The sequence below is a fragment of the Ambystoma mexicanum genome, chromosome 6q, assembly GCF_040938575.1.
Source record: "Ambystoma mexicanum isolate Mex_15411 chromosome 6q, UKY_AmexF1_1, whole genome shotgun sequence".
In the NCBI taxonomy this organism is placed as follows: Eukaryota; Metazoa; Chordata; class Amphibia; order Caudata; family Ambystomatidae; genus Ambystoma; species Ambystoma mexicanum.
The window spans coordinates 83,815,982-83,833,916 of record NC_090937.1 but is presented as its reverse complement, the minus strand read 5'-3'; the positions used below and the strand labels follow the sequence as shown (position 1 = coordinate 83,833,916).

Genomic DNA, 17,935 nt, shown 5'->3' with positions numbered 1-17,935 from the left:
ACGGGGGTCTGCTAGCTGCTTACTCCTCTTCTCCAACAGGCTTTGCAAAGTCAGGTGGATCAGCTTGGGAGCTGTACCCGAAAGCCTGCCCCGCTGATCCCCAAAGGTGGGAGACGAACATTCCAGGATCTAGGAAGTAAGCAGAAAAAGGGGCGGGAGGAACCTGTGGGGGGATAATAACACGCTCCAGCTTATATATGAGCTGGAAGGAAGCCCTACAGCCATTTCACTTCCCCAGCCAAACTGCAACCCTTGTGCACACAGAAGCACCAACCATGGAGGACGTGGTGGGGGAGGCCATGTCCACAAAAAAAGCCATAGCCTCCCTTACAGAAGATTATATCCAGAGGGTAACAGGGGAGCTGGTGGAGAAGGAGGGGGACAGCGATCAAGCAACGGCACGCAGAAGTGCAGATACACCAAAGAAGGGGCCTGTCAACGACAAACGGCGAATGCCAGGATCCCGCATATTCAAGAAGCTGAACACTAATCCGGTTGGGCGGAAGTACACTTTATTATGGCTGAATCAGAAGTAAAGTGCGACTGAGTCAGGTCCCTTAGCTACCCTCAGGGCATACAAACCACCCCCTGCAGTGCTTAGGCAAAGGCGACCATTTGCATTGAGGTGGGGGAGAGCTCAGTGGCTGCAAGGTCGTCTCTCTCTAAATCTGAACTGATCACTATCCTTGTGGAAAGACTGCAGGCGGACATGGAGATACGAATGGTGAAAAGCAGTCTCGCTAGATAGTGATTTATAGCGTGAAGTCTGCAATATGATGGCTACTAGACGTTTGATGTGAAAGGTTCAAGCGGGTCATGGTCAATATACATGGGGAATATGTATTTCCATCTAGGGAATGACCCCCGCCTCTTAAGAATACAAAATAGTCAAGGACTGCCGAGTAATGGCCTTGCTCGGGGGTCAACCAAGCTAATTGAGGTAGGGGATATACTGCCAAAAGGGGTAGGCTGCCAGAGCCTACAAAAGTGGCAGTTGTGAGGTAGGACCGAGGATAGGCCTCATTATAAGTGTTGCGATAAGGCAACAACGGCGCCGGTAGTGCTACCGGCGCCGTTGTTAACTCATCGCAACATTACGAGTTCTGCTCGCGGGGGCCGCTCTGCACGCCTGGTCAGACCGGACGTTCAGATCGGCACCCACGAGCAGTACCGTATGGTAGCAACGGCCCCGTTATTAACAGGACCATTGTAACCATCTTCCCCATTCCCATTGAGCCCTGTGGGGGCTCAAATGGGAATGAGGACGTACCGGGTCTGGGTCCCGCGAATGGGAATTACCGGGCCCGCAAAGGTCAGAATGGCCCGGTAATTCCCATTTCTTTCCTGGTAAAAACGGCATGGCTACCTCCAAACTTGTAATGAGGCCCATTGGCTTTACTAGGCATCAGACCCTCAAGGTCTCGAGGGGTGGAGATCTCATAATTTCGAAAATGTCCAATGAATGTGGGGCAAGGGGGATCACACTGACTATAAGAGTACATGGTGTAAGACAACTGGGGAGGAACTTAGTAGTAATCAAAATGTCCCTCCTTCTTTTCCCGGATCGTTTAGATCTTACCTGGTATGAAGGAGTGGGTGCTTAATTTCAGCGGGTCCTACAGCTTCACGGTTTGCAGGATAGGTCCAAACAATGAATGCCAAAGAAACCCTTTAGTAAAGGGAAAAACATAGTAACGATGTAGGGGCACAAGATAAAGGATCTGACTCATCCTGCATTTTAAATGTAAGGGCTACTGAAGTACGCAAGAGTCAGGAAGGGACACAATGGCTGCATCAGCATAGAAGGAAATGCATTGTACGCTCTTTCTGGACGGGGACAGGGAAGCGCAAGAGAAAAATTGCCATCCCAAGGGAAAGCGGAGTGTGAGTCATGACATAAACCTCGTCTCGTGGTGCAGGCTAATGCTCCCAAAGATGATACAGAGCAGCGGAATCCAGAGCAGTGGAGAGGCACGGGCACGTCTGCACGAGCTACCACGACCCAACAACAAAAGGACCAAGGGCCAGAGACGTGAAAGGGGAGGAGTTAAAGGCGAGGAAGAGTAATTACAGGAAGAGGGATAGGCCAACAGCAGTAACAACAAAGATCAAACACCAGAGACATTTACCATTCAAGGCCGTAACTACGAACCTCCAAAAGTGAGACATTGCCTGGCAGCCCTCGCTGCTGGTCCCAGCCTAACCTTTACCTGTGGAAGCATTTTCACCTCATGTAGATTTTTCCCGTCTAGCCATTTTACAGTGGAGTATACTATATCACACCATAGGGGTCTTCTCTTCCTCCCACCAGCTTGCATCTGGGATACCAAGTCCAGGATCTCCTAGTCTTATTATCAAACCTGATACTAGGGTGCACGTCTTAGAGTGCCATACACATGTTTCACTTTTTGAGAGTTGGCTCTTCTCCTGGCATTATTATTTTCATCGCAGATTATCTCTCTTTTTTAATTCCTTAATTTGACAGTCTAACCAAATACTACAGTACTGTTGGTCTTGCCTCACGTAACAATTTCCAATGTATGTAGCAAGAATCATCCGATTGTGCTGGGGATGTTTTTGTTGAATTTTATCCATACACAAGGTGCAGGTGACATTTTGTTGCATACTATACAGCAACATATTAAGATCCATACCTCTTAAATCTCCAATACACACTATAGACAGATTGAGATTAAGATAGATTGAGCACAACAGGTGCACCCCACCAGTCAATACCAGGTGTTGATTCCTGTAACGAATTAGTCTGGCACCACTGGTAAAAACACATGCCTAGATATTGTCTCTATCATGCACATTTCGCAACTTTTTATGTCAACCATCACTAGGATAAAGATGGTTACCTAATATAAAACATCAGCTTTATGCCTGATCACATACAAATTGCTCTTTCTTTTGGAGTCCTGATGATTACTTGACATCTCAAGCATCAGACACAGGTCGGCCTGGCTCATATATTAATTAATAAATACGAATGGATTCACGAAGGAACTAATTAGAATCTTTAGTTGCATTGAGGGTTGTCATTCACAATGAAGCACTAACCCCAGGAGGCTGAAAAACTCCTTTTCAAATATTTGAAGCACACCCCACTCATGATGAGCTCCCAAATATTTGTGCTATCTTACATAGCCCATGCCTGTGCTCTTGGTACCAGGAACTGACTTCTACTTTCTACGCCATAAAAGCGTTATGCTGCGTATACCATTGGTTACTTTCATTATTCTGTTTGCGCTCCATGGCATGAGTCCATTTGGTAGGTCATTGGCGGCCACTACCGATGGTATCAGTGCATTTATTTTAGTTGTTTTCAATTGTGTTTGGGTGATGTTCTAAGGGCCTGATTCACAAAAAATTGCACTGGAGCAAATTGAGGGGATGCCTTGAGCATCTCAGCTTTACTCCTTCAAATGTATACCTAACTCACAAGATCTAAAGCTAGAGCGAATCCAGAGCTGCCTGCAGCATCTCCGAGATGCCCATCAGCAACATTTGCATATAAGCATCTCGAAGATGCTACCTGAGGCTCGTCAGTGTGCTCCTGTAGCAGTTTTGAATTATTGGCCTTTTAAAGTTATGTTTTCTTTCTTTCAGGTGAAGAACGAAATTGGTGATATCGGCATCTTGGTGAATAATGCAGGGGTAGTTGTCTGCAGTAAACTTCTCAGCCTTCCTGATCAGGATATAAAAAGAATGTTTGATGTCAACACACTGGCTCATTTCTGGGTGAGTAGACTTCAGTTACAGATCTTTCAATCTCACACACGTGATCTCTCAATGTGGGCCTCATTACACTTGTGGCACTAAACCTGGGCATTAGACCCCTGCAACGGCTGGCTGTTTGAACCTTTGCCTCCCAGCATCTAGTGGTCTTTTTGGTCACACAAGTTGGGGGGCTCTAATGGTATGATGTTGACCTTAGCTATAGTATACCTGTACTCCTGATTGATTTACAAGATATTTTATGTTTAAAGGTTTAGTCAGGGGGGATCCTTCAGTTTCTCTAATGCAATGTATATCTAAGGCCTGCAAAGGGCAGACTCCATCTTAGTTGCTTTGAAGTGAAGTGGCAAGGAATGTTATGCCAACAGGTTTATAATTGCGGTTACTGGGGTTCTTAAAATCCAATTAGAAACAGTGATAACCACAGAAGGCTTTTCTGGATGGGTGAACGGAGGCAGAAAAATGTAGGACTTGGTTGCTCCTCCTCCAAAATATCATTTAGATTTTCGGTTCCTGGCTTTGATGGTTTTGGAACACGGGTTGAGACCTGGTAATGGCTATTTACCGTTGACATACCTGCCTCTTCCACCTTTATAAAAGGTAGTGCTTCATTTCGTAATGATTATATTTTAATCGATCTTACAAACTGGAAGCTGGCCAAAGAGGTGAAAGTCATGCCTGGGTTGGAGAGTGTTCACAATCCTGTTCCCTGTGATTTGTTCTGTATTCCTGAGAATAAGCCCAATATCGACTGCATTGCTACTAATAACACACATTTCATGTAAAATGGGAAAGGTCACATGTGGCTTATAAATTGCTATCTATTGGCCAGGCAGATTTGATTAATGACTCGATTGATATCTACAAGACCGGCATGGGGGACAGTTGCCCCTTTTGTTACACATTCGAAAACACGCCATAGAACACACAATACTTGGTTTGACAGCAATTACACAACAGAAAAAGACCACTTGATAGCCAAATTGAAGGATAATAACCCTCTGGGCCTCATTCTGAGTTTGGAGGTAATCATGGCGCTATTAGCGCCATGACTACCTCCAATACCGGTACCGTGTCCGTCCTCGTTCATTGGGGACTTACCGGTCTAGTCTGACCTTTGCGGGACCGGTAAGTCCCCATTGAAAAAGCCATTCCCATTCCCATTTCAGCCCCCACAGGGCTCAGAAGTCGATTAACGGGCCCCATCCATAACGCCTGGTAAAACCAGGCGTTAAGGACGGGCCTGCTAAGGGACCTCAGAATAGGGCGCAAAGGGATTACCGGCACTGGTGTCCTTAACGGTGCCCGGTATCCCTTTGCACCCACCTCGGAATGAGGCCCTCTATCTAAATTGGAAGTCCTACAATTTAGATCTCAATTTTAGGACAAAACAGTGATTTAAAAAAGGAGAAAACAGAGGCCACTAACAACATTTGGTCCTCCTTTATATTTGCCCCAATAAAGAAAGACCAAAAGGCTTTTTAGGAGTATTGTCGCAAAAGGCGTTGACATCAATAGCTGATCAGAAGTATGTTTGGCTATCCCAGCTGAACTTTGGTTAAACCATTCTGAGAGACTGTAAAGGGGAGAACATATATAAATGTGCAATACTTCACATACTACAACCTCTGAGACCTCTGTGGCCAAAATGTAGGTAAGGTACCTGAGTGTGACAATATCCTGGTTGACGTTTATCTTAAGGAACCCTTCATTTGGATTCCATTACTCAGTGACTTTTTTAATGTCTTTAATTACACTAGCTAGCCTCCTATGGATTGGCTTGAAGCTGAAATAGTCCCCATGTTTAAGAAGGGGGATATGTCCAAGCCCAAGAATTATTGCTGAATCTTCCTGCCTGAGGCCCCTTGCTCTTCCCCCCAAAACTCACCGTCGCTTTCCCCCTTGACAATTTGCAGCACTCTTGTCTCTCTCTTCTCTGCTAGGCCCTGTTCTCCTCTGTCGTGCTCTGGCGCAGACAGTTAATTCAGCCGGGGAAGCAATGGCGCTTTAGGATGAGCAGCGAATTCGATTGTGCCGTTCGTTCGCATGCGCGTTGGCATGGGAAAGTGAATAAGTTCACTTTGCGTGCAGCAGGGTAATAAAGAACTCCAGAGCCGTCCTTAGGGGGGGCGAGCCGGGTGACTGCCCGGGGGGCCACGCCCCGCAGGGCGCCATTAGCCCCCGACACGCCAGCTCAGGGGAGTCTTTCAAGGGCTCCCCCGAACTGGAGTTGTGGGAGAAGGCGTGGCAGGCGGCCTTTTACTGTAAAATGTGCCCACGATAGCAGGTGCTTTTAAATGCACTCCTCTGCCGCGGGCACTTTTCATAAGAAAAGGCACCATTAGCCCCCCACCACGCCACCTCAGGGGAGTCTTTCAAGGGGTCCTCCGAGCTGGCATAGTGGCAGGCGCCTCATTGCCATTGAATGCATCCGCAGCGGCGGGCACATTCAATGACAATGGGGTGCTAACGCGCCCTATTTAACCTCCTCGCCGAGGAGGTTAAAAAAAAACAAAAAACAAAAAAAAGTTGCCAATCCTGGCCCCGCCCCCTGTTAACCAGGGGCACGCGGTGGGTGAGGGGGGGCGCTATTTCGCACAGGGCGCTTCTGCCATTAAGGCCGGCCCTGACTGTAATACAAAAGGGAAGTCGTCATCTGGAGAGGAGGATGGGATACTGTCAAAGAAGAGCAACGGAACAAAGGACCCTCGAAACACACAAAGTGCAGATGAAATAAGAGGGCAAATGCACACATTTTGACTGATCCACTGTCTGCACATACAGCTTTCTCTCTTATAACAGCACAACGCTAATTCTGTACATGCATTTCTACTACAGTGAGTGGTAGAGTGCAGTCTGGAGAATGTCAGACACTGAGAATGTAGGAGTTGAAGTGAACAATGCTGCGCATTCAGGCGCCCTATCCCCTTCAACGTGGCAGATCAGCAAGCCTTGGGCTGACGGGTACGCTGGCTGAGGCATTTCGAAAATTACTTAGCGCCTACAATGAAATTGCCTCCAACAAATTTGCCAAAAGATTACTCATCAACCCTGTAGGAGATGACATTGAAGACCTTGTTCCCTCCAGATCAGATCGATTCCTGCGAGTGTTTGAAAGGTATGTTATGCCTAGTAATATCAAAACAGTGGCCCATGCAGAAGCGCAAGCTGCTCAAATAGAGACAGGCAAAGAAGGGTAGAAGGATAACGGGTATATCAAGTGTCGCATGAAAGGAGGAGCAGATTTCCAAGCAGCATGGTAGCAAGAAGATATCCATTGTGAAGAAGATTTTCTCTATGCGGTCTATAATTTTCACCCGGCAAAGGTGATCTATCATGGAAAGTTTCACCCGACACTCCAATACAAAGATAAGAAAAAAAACAGCAGAAATCCATGTCCTTCAAGGTGAACTGCCAGGAAGTAACCTGTTAGGGCGTTTGACTTCCATAACAAGGAACATTGCGGCCACGACATACAGCATGCAGTCCTTGCATGCGCCAACACATCTGTTTTCGCTCTATTTCATGCTCTAGGACCACTCAATGGAGAACTGGTGTTGATGAGTCAATCATGCTGATAGCACAGCATCCTCGACGGATACCTATCCATCTCCAATCACAAGTGGAGAAAGAACTACAATGCCTGCTGGCAGGTGACATCATTGAAGTAAAGTCTGGTCCCACCCCATGGGTTTCACACCCAGTGGCTGCCCCGAAGAAAGGTGATACCAAGGAAATCAGACTGTGTGTGGACATGAGACAAGCCAACAAAGCTATCGGTCATGAGAGGCACTCAGGAATGCACCTAAATAACATGATCTGATGACGGAACGGGGCAAGAGTTTTTTTCAAAACTTAATCTAAATAAGGACTACCATCAGATCGAACTAGACGAGCATACCCGATACATCACCACATTTGCCACTCACCTGGGTCTCTTCCGGTGCAAACGGCTAAGCTTTGGTATTTCCTTGGCCGTGGAAATATTCCAAGAGAGCATACGCCAAGTGATACGCCATGTTCAATACTGTTTCTACAACAGTGACCACATACTGGTTTTCGAATCCACAATTGAACAGCATGATCAAGCACTAACACAGGTGTGTACTGCACTCTAAGAGGCAGGACTGACTCTCAATCAAGAGAAAGGTGCATTTCACAAGTCACATCTGAAGCTCTTTGGGCACATTTTCTCTGAAAAAGAAATGAGTCCTGACACTGGGAAGGTGAAAGCTATCTCGGAAATTTCACCTCTGGAAGATGTCAGTGACATTAGTTCTTTCATGAGGATGGCCAGCTATTGCAGCAGTTACATTAGAAATGTTTCGAGCACGCTACTGAGAGATCTCACGAAGCAAGGCACCCCGTTTCTATGGTTGCTTGCATGTGAGGAGGTCTTCCATCAGATCAAAAGTGACATCACATCAGCGTTCACATGGCGTACTTTGACCCATAACTTGATATGGAGCTGACGGTGGATGCCAGTCCGGTTGGTGCGGGGGCCACACTTGCTGAACAAAAACCAGGTAAGAGCTGTGATTGCATGCACCAGCAGGAGTCTTTTGAATACAGAAAGATGATATTTGCAGCCTGAATAAGAAGGACTAGCAGTGGTCTGGGTCTGCAAGCACTTTCACATGTTTTTACTCTGCAAACCGTTTACGATTGTGACCTATTATCAGGCACTGATCACCACATAGGGCGACCCCAGGTGCAAAATTCCTTTGAGAATTGAAAGATGGTGTCTGCAGCTACAAGAGTATTATTTCAACATAATACACAAGTCTGGTAAAGAATACAACCTGGCCAATATGATGTCTCGTCCACTTCTCCCTGAGCTGATTAGTCACTGGTCCATAGCAGAAGAATACAAACAATTCATCACTCAGACGCTCCCGTCAGACGCAGTGACTGTGAATTTCTTAGGAAAACATACGCTACGTGACGACATGTTGCAGAGCTACGTGACGACATGTTGCAGAAAGTAAGAGAACTGATTGAAATCAGGAGATATGGGTATGTATTTTCTGGTGGTCTGCGAGAAGGAAGTGCTTCAATAGCTGTGTCTACAAACAGGTGAAAGATGAGCTTGCTGTGTCGAGAAAAAGGCCTAATAATGAGAGGCACTCGAGTAGTCATTCCCTCTGCGCTCTGACAGCAAACCGTAGTCCTAGCTCACGAAGGTCATCGTGGTATGGTTGCCACCAAACATCAGATAAGAGACACTGTGTGGTTTGCAGTGATTGACACAATGGTGGAATGCACCATTAAAGCATATCACTATTGTCAAAAAATGGTGTAGTTGGACAAGCGGGAACCTGTACGAATATCTGATTTGCTGGAGACAGCGTGGATTCTTCTGGCCATTGACTTTATCGTCTGCCAATCTCCTCTCCAATGTTCCTCTCACCGCCCCTGGGACCACTCTTTACAATCTACTCTTTTATATTCCATCCAACCTTCTTCCTGCTAAACCATTCCTACTGGCATTCTCTCCTACTCCCCCCTGCTTGGAATCAGCCTTCTTCAGCTACCATTCCTACACCTCCTTCATGGTCCCAGCCACAGCCTCCTCCCTTTTACAATCTCTCTGCGCCCCTCACACCAGCCCCTAACGCTCACATGGAAGCAGTGGGCTTTGAGGTTTTAACTGGCCCTCACTTTCTGTACTCTGAGCTGTGTTCACCATAAGTGAGTGAACCTGTGTGTGATAATGAGTTTGAAGCTATGATTATTTTGTGAGATAACTCTACTTCAGAAAACCTTATGTAGGTACAGCCGATGGGAACCACGGCTAAACACAGGCTTGTCTGTCATCTTGAATTTGTCTTGCACAGTTTGCGGGCTGCCAATATGATGTCTTTCATGCAGCACTCCAGTGATCTGCTGCTGTACATTACTGAATCAGGCATGATGTGATATGATATGATATGGCATTTATAACACGCCTATACAGAAGTGTTTCAAGGCGCGACGAGGCAAGGGAGGGGGAACAAAGCGAGAACAGACAACGATCCTACTAGGCCAGGAGTCATTCAGATTGCGCACGTGCATGGGATGGGGAAAGGGACAGAGCAGTACATGGGAATAGAATAATAACAACATGGTGAGTCTTAAGTAAAAGACTGTCTCACACTGCACTCTGTCCCGAGGGCATATCCATAGACACTGTATCCACACAACAGATTTTAGAAGAGTGAGCATATTTATACTTTCAGGCAAACTTTAAAGGGGCCATCTCAGTCTTCCGCGACAGACTTGTGACCTGTTGGGAAGGTCAAGAGACTCCAACATATATCACGTCAGGACCCCACATCACATCATGGGTGGAAGCACTTGACCTCTGTGACCAACCTATCCATCATCCCCAGTGAAAGGCAGTGGACCTTGTCACAGTATGCTGTCCAACAGTGCTTGTTCAGGAGCAAGGGTGTACTCCATTCAAGTGTTGGCACTTTAAATATATTTGCACTACCACACCGAGTTCTCCCAGCAAATAAAGTCAGGTGTGCAAAGGTGTAAGCTTAGGAATCAAGGATGAAATCAAGGGCATAGTGAAATTAGGAATCCAGAATGATCAGATACCATTCACAATTAACAACCTGCATCCACGTCCAATGCACGACTGAAGAAATATGAAGGTTTGAAAGTTTACTTATGTTGACATACCTCGGGGCCACTGGCGTAACGGGGGGCCCGCAGCCCCCGTAACCCCTGTGGGGTGGGGCTCCCCGCCAGCACATGTCCTGGGAGGGGGCCCCACTTGGAGGAAAAAAAAGATAGATTTATTTTCAATTTTTTTTTCTTTTTAAATTCACTCTTGATTCCTAAAGAAATTATTTCTGTAACAGAAATTATTTCTTTGTGAAGGCAGAGTGACTAGAAAAATAAAATTTATTTTTGAAGTCCGAGGGCGCCCTCCACCCCATGGCATGGAAGACCCTAGGCTGGAGGCCTCTATGTCATGGGGCGGGGGAGGCCTATGACTTCAAAAAGAAATAGTTTATTTTTGAAGTCACTCTGCCTACACAAAGAAATTATTTCCGTTATGGATCAGTCCTTAATGGAAATAATGTGCCTCATTACGACCCTGGCGGTCCCCTAATGAATGGTGCCGGTACAGGACTGGCACCGTTCATTACGGGATGCCTGATTATGAGGTCCCCTAGCAGGACCCGGAACAGACGTCTGGTAAAACCAGACGTCCTTTCCGGGTCCCGCGATGGGACCAAGGAGCTAATAACGGGCCCGTTATTAACGGGCCCGTTATTAGCTCCGTCCCCATTCCCATTGAGCCCTCTGGGTGCTCAATGGGAATGGGGAATGGTTCTGTGCATGAGGAATTACCGGGTCCTCCAAGGTCGGAATGACCTGGTAATTCCTCATTCACAGAACCCGGTACTGGAACCCAGTATGAAGGTAGCCATGCCCTATGGCTACCTCAATACTCGTAATGAGGCCCAATGTCTTTATGAAGTCAAAGTGACTTCAAAAAGAAACAATGGGCCTCATTGCGGGTTTGGTGGTAACCGTGCTGGTGCTACTGGCAAGGTGCCTCCGGACTCGTAATGATTACCGGTGCCTGACTTCGCAGTAACAGCAGGGGATTACAACTCTGGCGCTTCGGGAAGTCAGGTGCCGGCAAATGGTAGGTTCCCATCCCCATTTCCATAGAGTCCTAAGGGGAGGGAGGGAGAGAAAGCAGAGGACAAGAGGAACGTTTGAGCTGCTTCTGGAACTTCAGGTGGTCCGACTCAAGTTTCAGAGGGGCAGGGAGGCTATTCCAGAGGGAGGCAACTGCAGAGGAGAGAGAGATATACCCCCCACTCTCTTCCTGGAGAAGCATCTAACCCTTACAGAGTTGGAGGTAGCTGAGCGAAGGGCTCAAGAGGGAAGATATTTTGAACGAGAGCGTTGGATGTAGTGCGGGCCCCGGGCCCAGAAAGCCTTGTGAACCATGCAAAGGGACTTGAACTTGATCCTTGCAGCAACTGGGAGCCAGTGGAGAGCTTTCAGGGCTGGAGAGATACAATCCCTGGGCTTGAGGCCAAGGATAAGTCTCGCAGTCCTGTTCTGGATTAGTTGCAGAGGGCGGAGTGTAGAGGAAGGCAGATTGAGAAAGAGGCTGTTGCAGTAGTCCAGCCTAGAGAGAACCAGAGCTCAAGAGACAGTGAGCCTCTGGGGGAAAGTGAGAAAGGAAGAGTCCCTTTGAGGAGGAGCAGCTGGTAGTGGGACTTCTTAGTGACGTCCAAGATGTGAGGCGAGAATTAGAGAGTGTAATCAACGATAACACCAAGGTTGTTTGCCTCGCAGGAAGGCGAAGGAAGATGGCCCAAGGCGAGCGGCCAGAGTGAGAGAGGGAAAGCAGGGGCAGGAGTCCCAATGAGAAGAATCTCTATCTTACTGACATTAAGACAGAGATCGTTATAGGCACACCAATCCTGAATCACGGATAGACAGTCAGGAATGAGCGACAGAGGAGAAGACGCTGAGGGGAGCCTGAAGGAAAGCAGAGTGTCATCCGCATAACACTGAAAGTTAGAGGAAAAGGTAGAGCTCAGGTGGGCCAAAGGGGCTGAGTAAAGGTTGAACAGAGAGGCACAGCTTCACCTCACTGATGAGTCCCAACAAGGCTGAAATATGTGTATGGGGTTGCTGTTGGTACTCTTGTTCAGAGAGGAATTGCCATAGCATTTCGGTGCTGGACTGCCCATGTGGGCGGGACAAAGACTGATATGCAATGGGTTATTTCCCATCTGTGAAAGGTACAGTCAGCAAAAAGTGTGTGCTGCAAACTCTCATTTCAGAACAGGTTATCATGCCATGTTCTTTCTGGAGAGGAGCACCTGCTACCTTTTTTGAAATATTTGCAAGGAACTTGGGGTTGGTCACCCTGAGTTACCTGGGTGCAACCAAACGTGGACTCCCTGCTCACTGTGCTCAGAGAGGCACAGCTTCACCTCACTGATGAATCCCAACAAGTCTGAAACACATGTATGGGGTTGCTGTTGGTACTCTTGTTCAGAGAGGAATTGCCACAGCATTTCGGTGCTGGACTGCCCATGTTGGCGGGACAAAGACTGATATGCAAATGGATATTTTCCATCTGTGAAAGGTACAGTGAGCAAAAAGCGTGTGCTGCAAACTCTCATCTCAGAACAGGTTATCATGCCATGTTCTTTCTGGAGAGGAGCACTTGCTTCCTTTTTTGAAAACTTGAGTCCTAATTGACCTAATTATAGTGGTCCTAATTGACCTTCTGAACAATTGACCTTTATATTATTTTAGTTATTTTATATATGTATTGGGTTGGTTTTGGATTATAAAAAATATAAGGGGATTGGGTGGGGGGCTGTGGGGGTTTTTGGATTTGGTGAGAGGTTGCAGGGGGTTTCCTCCCGCATATATGTCCTAATTGACCTTTAAAATTAGGTCAATTCTCCCGAGGTCAATTCTCCAGAGGTCAATTGTGAAAAGGTAAATTAGTATACATCTGATTGTTCACATTATATGCATAGTTGGTTTTTAAAATGTACTTTTAAGAAGAACAAGTATTATTCAAAATAAAGTTGATTTGACTCTGTGAACTTCCTAGAAGACCAGAGTGGCATCAGTTATGGTGGTTCCTGGCTATCACCAATAGAAAAACGCCAGTACATCTGTAACTAGTGGGATACAGAGTGGTTCCCAGCGAAACAAGCATGCACCAAATTCACGGTGGAAGGTTTGATGGCACTGGGGACTGGATGGTTGTCTCTCAGGTTCACCACCTGCTTGTAGTGACCTCCAAGTGCTCTACAAGAGATGCTTTCGATGAACCATATTATTGACACTGAATGTAACTTTGGGCTTTTCCTACTTCTTTGTGAATAGAGGGTGGAAGTTCTCCTTGACCACACAGATACCCCCAGTCCCCTGTGGTGTATTTGTATTTTGCATCTATTAACGTCATACCCGATTTGATAGGTAAATTATGGATTGTCTGTTTTTCTAGCTGTACCCACAGGGCCTTGACAAGGTGCATATATTGTTCGTACTTCTACCACTCCACTATTCAATGGATGGTTAACATTAAGGTGAGGATTTCACTGATCCTTTTTTAAGACTCATGTACCGCCACAGGCGTTACACACTCTTTTCTGCCTTCTTCACCTCCTCCATCTCTTCTTCCTTTTAAAGTTCTCCTACAGATGTTGATTTTACACATCTGGATAACATTCTTGAACGAATACTGAGCCATTTCAAATGATATGGCGTCTATTGAACCTTGTAACTAATGAGGTGAATTACCAAGATCATGGTGCATCTCATGTAGAATTGCCTTGTAATGTATAAGATCTTAGAGTATTGTATTTGAAACCCTTGTTCAGATTGCATGGTGTTCGAACCGTTAGTGAAGCTGTCCATCTATCCGTGTACATGAGCGTGGCTAATTTTGTGTCTAAATATATTCATAGAACTTGGTTAAAGAGGACAATGTCTTGGCGAGTATCCAGTGAAGGTTTTGAATTGAACTAACCCCTACATGTAAAATTGTAGTCTTTAATAGGGAGGTATTGACTGGGACTGTTTTACATATGTCACACTTTTATCTACTTTTGTAAATATTTTTAGGGATTATGAATTGAGAATGGTTCTAAAAATATGCACTGTTGGGATGCTTTGCAAACTTTTTTCTTTTGATGTGATGTTCTTATCTCTGATCAGATACTCATGACAGGTTTTTGCTATTATTTTCAGAAACATTAAAGAATGTACACCCCTGATGAAGAGATTACTATCTCGGAACATGTTGGGTTTTATATTAAATCAAATGAATCTGTGACAACGGAAGTGTGTTAAGAATCTTATTATGATGTTACACAAGTTTTCCAAATGTATTTTCTTTAGTTTAATCCACTGCATGATATTTAAAAATGTGTCTTTCTTTGGCTCATGATAGTGTGCAGGGGACGCGAGTTCCCACACACTGGGAACCTTTTCTATTGCTTGTATATGTACAGTCCATCATGTGCCAGGACTGTGTCTTCTCCCCTGAAGTTACATGCCTCGTCACTTAACATCTTTATTAAGCTCTCTATTCAAAGGATAATAACGAGGAGGGCATTGTGTGCCCATCGTTGTTTTGTGGGATGGAATGGATGGACAGAAGAGATGAATAGCGGGACTAGACATATGGATGGAATAAACAGATAGAATAGTCTGAGAGGCTGGACGGACAGGCGTGTGCGGCTTTCTTTATTTTATTCCCCGTCTAATCTGAGCTGTTACGAAAATAACTAATTTTCAGCCCCCCATGCTGAGAATGGTCCCCCTCGGCTTCAGACCAGTAACTGGGCTAAAGGGTTCCAGAGGATTCGGAGTCAAGTGAGTAAATGCTTCTTTTGCCTCAAAGTAAATTCCAGGTCAGCAGCACAAAGGAAAACAATGTGCAGAGCATCCCCAGCCACACATGCTGGTTAAAAATCAAATGCCCCAAGGAATTTAATTTGGAGCGCATGAAGCAACTAGGTTTCAATTTGACCCAGAGCAACGGCCTTGGAAAAGCACAGGACCCAGGCTGAACACAACCGGCCAATTCCTCTGATGGATGAAACAAAAAGAGTAAAAAAAACAAAAAACAGCCCGTTCTTTGATCAGGCATTCAAACCCAAAGGTTTAATAATTAGCCAAGAAAAATAACTTTACAAAGTGACATGGTCTAACTTGGTATTCACAATTATAAAGGTGTGATATCAGGACCATTCAGGAACCCTGATTAGCATGATATTAGCCCACCTGACACTGTAAAAGTTTAGTTTTGTTGATGGAAAACCCAATAATTACTATTGTGGAGTGAAACTATAGTAAGTTTTAGGAATGCTTTGCTTTAGTGGGCTGGGTAAGTGGATGACGTGATTGGCTAATGATCTGGGGTGTCAGAAGCAGCCTGGCCATTCCTCTAGTGGGACATGCCTCCAGGCTGGTGTGGGAGAGATAGGGGTGCCGTTAACAGGGGTGATGCAACCCCTAAAACATCAGGGGTTCAGTTCTGGAAGCATATACACAGCCTGCCAACTAGGCATTTGACTGGTCCACCCTAGAAAGCAGTCTGTAATTGGTGCTGTTAAGTGGATTCTGCTGACATACCGCAAAACGTTGCCATTGCACTGGTCAGCATTCTGTGGTAGGACAGTTGCCGGTCAATTTAATGTGGAGAGATGCACTGGGAAACAAGCCACGTCTGCTTTTGATCCAAAAACCTGGTGAGATGGCAGTGGATTTCTGGGGTGGTGTTGAAGTGTGTGAAGGAAAAACAGTGGCAACACAAGGAGTAATTTGAGCACAAAGTAATCCCATTCTGAGGAACAGTGCTAAATGAGGGTGCATAGTTTGGGAGGTGGTGTAGGCACTGCAAGTGTTTCTGCAGCCACAAGTCACATGAGGTTAGGTGGACGTTCTGTGGCCTTGAGTGGTAAGACCACATGGGATGAATGCAGGGCAGTCAGATGGGTTGAAGGACATCAGTCCGTCACGAGAATCATCTAGTGGAGTCAGACAAAGGGAAGTAGATGTGGTGTGGTGCTTGTCAAGCATGTGTAATGGTGGTGCTTCCCCTCCTGCTCCTGAAATGTAGCTTTCAGCGCCAGGTTGTCTTCTAGTAGAAGAAAGCTGTCAACCTAAACAGGAATTGTGACAAAACATTAGAAAGGTAATGTCACGATATGGGTTCAATGTGATTTAAAAAAAAAGAAAATCTTTGTAAAACAAGACGTCTCTATTTGGCCTTTTTTTAGTGTCAGCTTTATTTTCTTTGTTCACTCCCCCACACTCCCTCCCTCCTGCCAGCCTCCTACACTCCACCTTCCCTGAGTGTTGTTTGCCTTTTAACCCTTTCTAATTTGACCAGTACATGCATTTTCTGGTCCTTATTGAGAAGGGAGTGTTTGCACATATTATCTACATAGTTCATACGTCATGTACATAGCGAGAGCTCAATATTTCCGTGTTTAGTTCTGGGATGTCTATTTTTGGATTACTATTTCGTTTTGTTTTCCTGTTGTGTTTTATATGCCATAGGTAAGGGGCACTTGTTGTGAGGGGCTGGAAGCTGGTGCCAGGTGTGTTGCTATTGGCTTTTCGCTGTGCCATTGCGCAATAGATTTAGACTGTGGCTAGGTTCAACCAGAGGCTCTAGGATTCAGATACTCCAGGGGATAGTATGAGAGGGCTGAGCGAGTGTGTTTTCTGAGCCATGCATTTTGAGCTCAACACCTTGTCCACTTTTTCACGTGATTACGTCAGGAGGACGGCGATAGCTGCGCAGCTACGAGATGGGATCTATGAGGACGCCAGGCACTGTAAGGAGGAGGGCTATGAGTGCAGCCTGGTTTAAGAGGATTATGACTGGTAGCTGGCCTAGCCAAGACGCCTACGAGGCATGATGCTCAAGTGGGGAGTGTTATGTAGGGGGAGGCATAAATAATTAAAGAGATCTATGAGGGGCGCATGACAGAGTTAGAAAGGACTAGAAGGACAGTGTTACGAGTGAGGAGGACTTTGAGTGGGAACTCGGCTAAGTGAGTTGGGTGATGAATAGACATATGGCTATAATGTGGAGCACGGATGAGTGCACAGACTGTGGGCAGCATGGTTGACTGCGGGGGCTATGAGGAGGAACACGGCATTGTGAGGCCTGTGAGGGTAGCATCGTTTAGCGAGCTCAGCTTTGAGTGAAAACCCTTGTTGTTCTATGGTTAACCAAGAAGTTACACACCTATATTAAAAGCATTTTATGCGTTTTTCTATTTCAGACAATAAAAGCATTTTTGCCAGCAATGGTGAAGAACAACCATGGGCATCTGGTCACAGTGGCATCCATTTGTGGACATTTATCACTTCCTCAGTTGGTAACCTACTGGTATGTTAAACTTCCATTTTATATCTACACTATTTTATATGAATGTACCTGAAATATTGCCTGCAAGAGCGAACAGAGTTGAGAGTCCAAGGTGCACAGTACGGCTTCTAAAAATTACCATCTAATTAATGAACACAGCAATTTACATTTGCTGAATGGGCCATATAACTGACTAGCAGTTGTACCCGTGCTTGGCACAGTAATTCCTACTAAAAAAAGAAATTTGACAAAGGTCCATTTATAGTCCATACTTGTTACATTGTCTGCACCATGTTACCTACCCACATGCCACAT

The 17,935-nt window shown here is 45.8% G+C and overlaps 1 protein-coding gene across 1 annotated transcript in view; it reads left to right on the top strand.

Moving 5' to 3' along the window:
- Positions 1-17,935, top strand: part of LOC138515791 (17-beta-hydroxysteroid dehydrogenase 13-like) — a 259,104-nt gene that overhangs the window by 168,108 nt on the left and 73,061 nt on the right. Inside the window, exons 3-4 of the mRNA XM_069630516.1 lie at positions 3,613-3,744; positions 17,535-17,641. Coding sequence (XP_069486617.1) covers positions 3,613-3,744; positions 17,535-17,641 — 239 coding nt within the window. The remainder of the gene's footprint in view (positions 1-3,612; positions 3,745-17,534; positions 17,642-17,935) is intronic.